Source organism: Sinocyclocheilus anshuiensis, unplaced genomic scaffold, assembly GCF_001515605.1.
Source record: "Sinocyclocheilus anshuiensis isolate Anshui unplaced genomic scaffold, SAMN03320099.WGS_v1.1 scaffold1040, whole genome shotgun sequence".
Lineage (NCBI taxonomy): Eukaryota > Metazoa > Chordata > Actinopteri > Cypriniformes > Cyprinidae > Sinocyclocheilus > Sinocyclocheilus anshuiensis.
Window position 1 is genome coordinate 335,056 of NW_015551050.1, and position 4,963 is coordinate 340,018.

Sequence of the window (4,963 nt, forward strand, 5' to 3'; positions counted from 1 at the left end):
GATCCAGACTGAAATCCTGATGTCAGGTCCTGATTAAAAACATGTGAATTTTGTCATTAAAGACGAATCAAACAATGCAGTAGGGCTGGGACAATAAATCGATGCATCGCGAATCGAGAAATGATTCTGCATCGATTCTGAGATTGTCGGAATGCATCGCGATTCTCTCTCGAATCGATTCTGAGCTTAGTTTTTAACAGCAGATGGCACAGCGTGCTTTAGAAACAGCCGCATTCTGCTTGCTTCCAGTTCCTTACACACGCACCACTTGAACCTAAAATAATCATTCATAAAGTTAGAAAAGGTTGAAGCGAATTACAAGGATGTTCACAGTGGGCTGTGTTTACGTAAATCTCACATCAAAAAAGCATAAAAGCGGATGTGCAAGGCAAGGCAAGTTTATTTATATAACACATTTCATACACAATGGTAATTCAAAGTGCTTTACATAAAAGGAATTAAAATAATCACAACAATAAAACAAGGGAATTAAAAACGTAAAATAATCTAAAATTGATTTAAAATTAATTAAAACAGTTAAGAATAGAAACAGATTATACATAAAATACAGTGCAGTCAGTTGGGACGTAGCACAGTGCTCATTCACTAAATGCACAGCTAAGAGTTTTGAGTCTGGATTTAAATGTGGCTAATGTTTAGCACATCTGATCTCTTCTGGAAGCTGATTCCAGCTGCGGGCGGCATAATAACTAAAAGCAGACTCCCCTTGTTTTGTGTGAACCCTTGGTATTTCTAACTGACTCGATTAAACAAGAGCGGTGCAAGAATTGAGCCTTGTGGGACTCCGCATGTCATGGACGTCCACTTAATAACCTCTCCCTTCTAAGTATGACCTGAACCATTTGAGTATCATCCCAGAAAGCCAGACCCAGTTTTCCAGTCTCTCTAGTAGCATGTTATGATCGACAGTGTCAAACGCAGCACTGAGATCTAGTAGTACCAGCACTGAAATTTTGCCAGAATCAGAATTTAAGCGAATATCATTTATTATCTTAATGAGCGCCGTCTCTGTGCTGTGATGCGGTTGGAAACCAGATTGAAAATTGTCCAGGTATCCATTTGAGTTTAAGTAGTAGTTATGCTGATTAAAAACAACCTTTTCCATAATCTTGCCTATGAAATGAAGATTGGATATTGGTCTGTAGTTACCCAATATGGTGTTATCAAGATTGCTCTTTTTCAGGAGGGGCTTAACAGCTGCAGTTTTCAGGGAGTTTGGAAAAGTCAATAAGAATGTTATTGAAGATATTGCTCCCACAAGTACATTTAACCACTAACTTAACTAACCTAGAGCGCCATCTGCTGTTAAAAACTAAGCTCAGAATCGATTCCAGAGAGAATCACGATGCATTCCGAAAATCTCCGAATCGCGATGCATCGATTTATTGTCCCAGCCCTACAATGCAGTGCAATTGATTCATTAACTCGTTCAGTTTGTCCTTTTTATTTACAGTAAATAATCTACACTGCAGGATTTCACAGCAAGATGGGGCTGTGTTCGTCTAATATTTAGACTCTGAGGTATTACACAGAATCAGAGTTGTAGCAAACGCCTCTACACAATCAAAATTAACTTTGCACAGATGCATACTTTCTGGTGCCATTTTAAACTACCAAGCCATCTAAAACTCTTTCCACACAAAGAACAAAAATAAGGCCTCGCGTATGCATGTCTTCTCAGGTGTATCCGCAAGTGTGTTGGCAAAAGAAAGTTTTTATTACACAGAGCACAGTTAAACGGGCTTCCTCCGGAGTGAGCGCGCAGGTGATTTTTCCTAACCTTCCCGTAACACTCAGAATCCTCGACTTTCTGTCCAGAGTGAGCTTGCACATGACGTTTCAGGTCTCTCTGATATGTGAAGCTCTTCTCACACCGAGCGCACGTGTAAGGCTTCTCTCCGGTGTGAATCCGTATGTGAGTCTGAAGGTTTCCTTTGGCTGTGAAGCTCTTTCCACACTGAGGGCAGGTGAAGGGCTTCTCTCCGGTGTGAATTCTCCTGTGAATTTCGAGGTTTGCTTTGTTTGAGCAAGTCTTTCCGCAGTGATCGCACATGAACGGCATCTCTCCAGCGTGAGTCATCACATGATCCTTAAGGTGATTTTTGTCGCTGAAACTCGTCCCACACTGACGACACTTAGAACGCTTCTCTCTCGTGTGAATCCTCATGTGGTACTTAAGCGATTCTTTGCGCGTGAAGTTATTTCCACACTGATCGCATGTAAACGGCTTGACTCCGGCGTGACGTCTCATGTGGGCTTTAAGACTTTCTTTCCGTGAGAAGCTCTTCTCACATAGTTTGCAGATGTAAGGGCTTTCTCCGGGGTGTGTTCTCATGTGTGCATTAAGGCTTCCTTTGCGTGTGAAACTCGTTCCGCACTGAGCGCACGAGTAAGGTCTCTCTCCAGTGTGAACTCTCATGTGGACTTTAAGGTTTCCTTTTGCAGCGAAACTCCTTCCACACTGTTGGCAAGTGAATTTACTTCCAGTCTCAGTCTTCTGAACTGTGGTCTGTTCAGTCTGCGAGCAGCTAAAAGAGTTTTCTTCAGTTACGAAAGCATGATGTTTCTCATGCTGACCTCTCTCTTCTATTTCATCCAGTTCGCGACTCTCCTCTTTCAGTGGCATCGGGTCTAAAGGGGGAAAATATACAAGTTTGGACCAGTTTCATGGCACAAAGCAACAGACATCAAAACAGTGGTGCTTCTTGTATTCCCAGAAACTCGTCTCGATATTGTTTACTCCTCAGTTTTAAGTCCCAAAAACATTTAAGCTGGCAAGTTATTAAACCTTATAAAATGGAGAGTTCCGGTGCTTGATTCTGATTGGCTGAGCCGCGTTCGAAGCTGTTGTAAATTACGCTACAAACACACACCTCTGTTTACTTCTGTGTGTTGCTCGGCAACCACAACTGATTCTGAGGAACTACATTGTTTGGTGGAAGAATACTGTTTTTATTAATATTATTACACTTTATTTTTGTGAAACCTTACTACGTATATGGAATAACCGTTTTAAGCCGTGGTTTACAGTGAATTTATAACAGCTAAGGGGGGTTACTCCGCTTCGTGTCGTACCTAACAACGCCTCTTAGCTGTTATAAATCCACCGTAAACCACGGCTTCACTGGGCTTATTGCTTTAGTTAAGCATTTCTGGAGCTTTTCCAAAACACTACATTTTAATTCCCCCTTTTTTGTCCCATTTCAGGTCCTGGAGTCTCTGCTAATGACCTTACGAGTTGAATCGGATGTGTTGTATTAAGGAGACATGCAATACACTTTTCTGAAATTGACTAAACTGACATACATGTTAGTTGTAACACCCTATTCCACACATCTCGATCTAGAACTTAAGGTAGCCTAAACAATTTTATCATGTTATTAGCAACCATGTTACGCAAAATATGCTATAAATGCGTTTGATCATCTGATCTCTTGCTTTTGGAAAACAAGTGTTTTTTTTTTTTACTTTTTTTTTGTTGTTCTTACTAAATTAATTTTATGAAGTACTTATGTGCAAAAGAAATGTGAGCAGGAGCACTCAGAGGAAACGAGGAGGACATGCAAACTTCACACAGAAAGTGCTCCTTAAAAAAAAAAAAAATTATATTATATATTGCCAATTAATTGAATATTGACCATATTTTCCTAAACCGGTTCCTAAACTCTAATTGAGTTGGAGACTGTTTTGTCATATTGCATTTTTTTTAAATTCACATTCACTAAACGGTGGATTTGTGCTGTTTCTGCAAAGTAAGGGGCCGTTCACACAGAACACATCTTCGCATATAAATTTTAAAATATCAAAAATTTTATTTTGACTTTTTTTCTCAAAATGTAATTTATTCTCAACATTTCATTTCGACATTTTTCTCAGAATTTAATTTAGTTTAATTTTGCATTACAATGACTTTAATCTCAACATGGTTTTATTTATTTTTTTGTTTGTTATTGCTTGGCCCTAATCCTCTTCCGTAGATAACTCGACTTTAACAGTTTGCTTTATACAAAATATATAATATTTAAGTAATAGAAAAAATGGTTTTCATTGTTTTGAGTTCAGAAGTAGATACTGGGTAGCCTATGTTACACAAAATAATTGTTTTGTTCAGGCTACTTCTGTGTAATTTCCCCAAATTTAACGTGAGACTTGTTGTAATAATGAATGCCAGCTTTGAGAATGAAAACCAACCTGTTTGTTCCTCAGTATCTTCTTGTTTGACTCTGAAAGTGTCTTCAATCTTCACATCTTCACTCTCCTCTTTAAGAACCAACATCTTTATAATAGGTTTACACACACGATTAATATGAGATTAATTAACAGAAAGGCAAATGAATTTCAAGTCTTATTTCATGCAAAGTGATAATATAATTGCACTTTTATGTTCTCTTACTTGACAGTTTTTAATGCCGTTATGTGTTTAAAATGTGATGTTAACAAAATAAAAGTTTTAATACATTTAACAGTAACTGTTGGGGACAGGTGGGGCTCAGAAATATCCTCCAAAGCGGGGAATGGCAGAAAAAGATTGAGAAACACTGACCTAGCAACTCCCCTGAAAATGAGCTGGCAACACTGTGTAAAACTATGCAATGCACTAAATCACTTGCATCGGTTTAAACAGTTTAAATGAATTACGATTCAAACCGTTCTTCAGCCGAATCGCAGAAGCGTGGCGCTGCCTTATGACGTCACACCAACTCGCCAAAATAAAAGTCCCGAGAGCACACGCTAAGCAGTTTTCAAGTTTAATGAGAAACAACGAGAAACAGGTGAATAAAGACTGACAGTCAATGTTTAATGTTTAGAAATTATTATTTCAAGACATGTAAAGCATTTTTGCTCGCTTATGTGGGCTGTCCCAAGCATGGTTGCAATGTGTTCATTATCAAACTACAAAATCAGATTATTTGTAATTCTTAAAAAACGCCATAATTTTACT

The 4,963-nt window shown here is 38.5% G+C and overlaps 1 protein-coding gene across 2 annotated transcripts; it reads right to left on the minus strand.

The window, feature by feature from the left end:
* Nucleotides 1-1,466: 1,466 nt before the first annotated feature.
* Nucleotides 1,467-4,737, minus strand: LOC107661919 (gastrula zinc finger protein XlCGF8.2DB-like). 2 transcript variants are annotated; one of them, XM_016451712.1, is made up of 3 exons: nucleotides 4,669-4,737; nucleotides 4,213-4,297; nucleotides 1,467-2,652 (listed from the first exon to the last, which is right to left on the minus strand). In XM_016451712.1, exons 2-3 carry the CDS (start codon nucleotides 4,295-4,297, stop codon nucleotides 1,577-1,579), a joined length of 1,161 nt encoding a protein of 386 aa, XP_016307198.1. In that variant the 5' UTR covers nucleotides 4,669-4,737; the 3' UTR covers nucleotides 1,467-1,576. The 2 variants fall into 2 exon arrangements, with proteins under 2 accessions (XP_016307198.1, XP_016307197.1); XM_016451711.1 differs by having other exon boundaries at nucleotides 4,565-4,716.
* Between the last annotated feature and the right edge of the window lie 226 nt (nucleotides 4,738-4,963).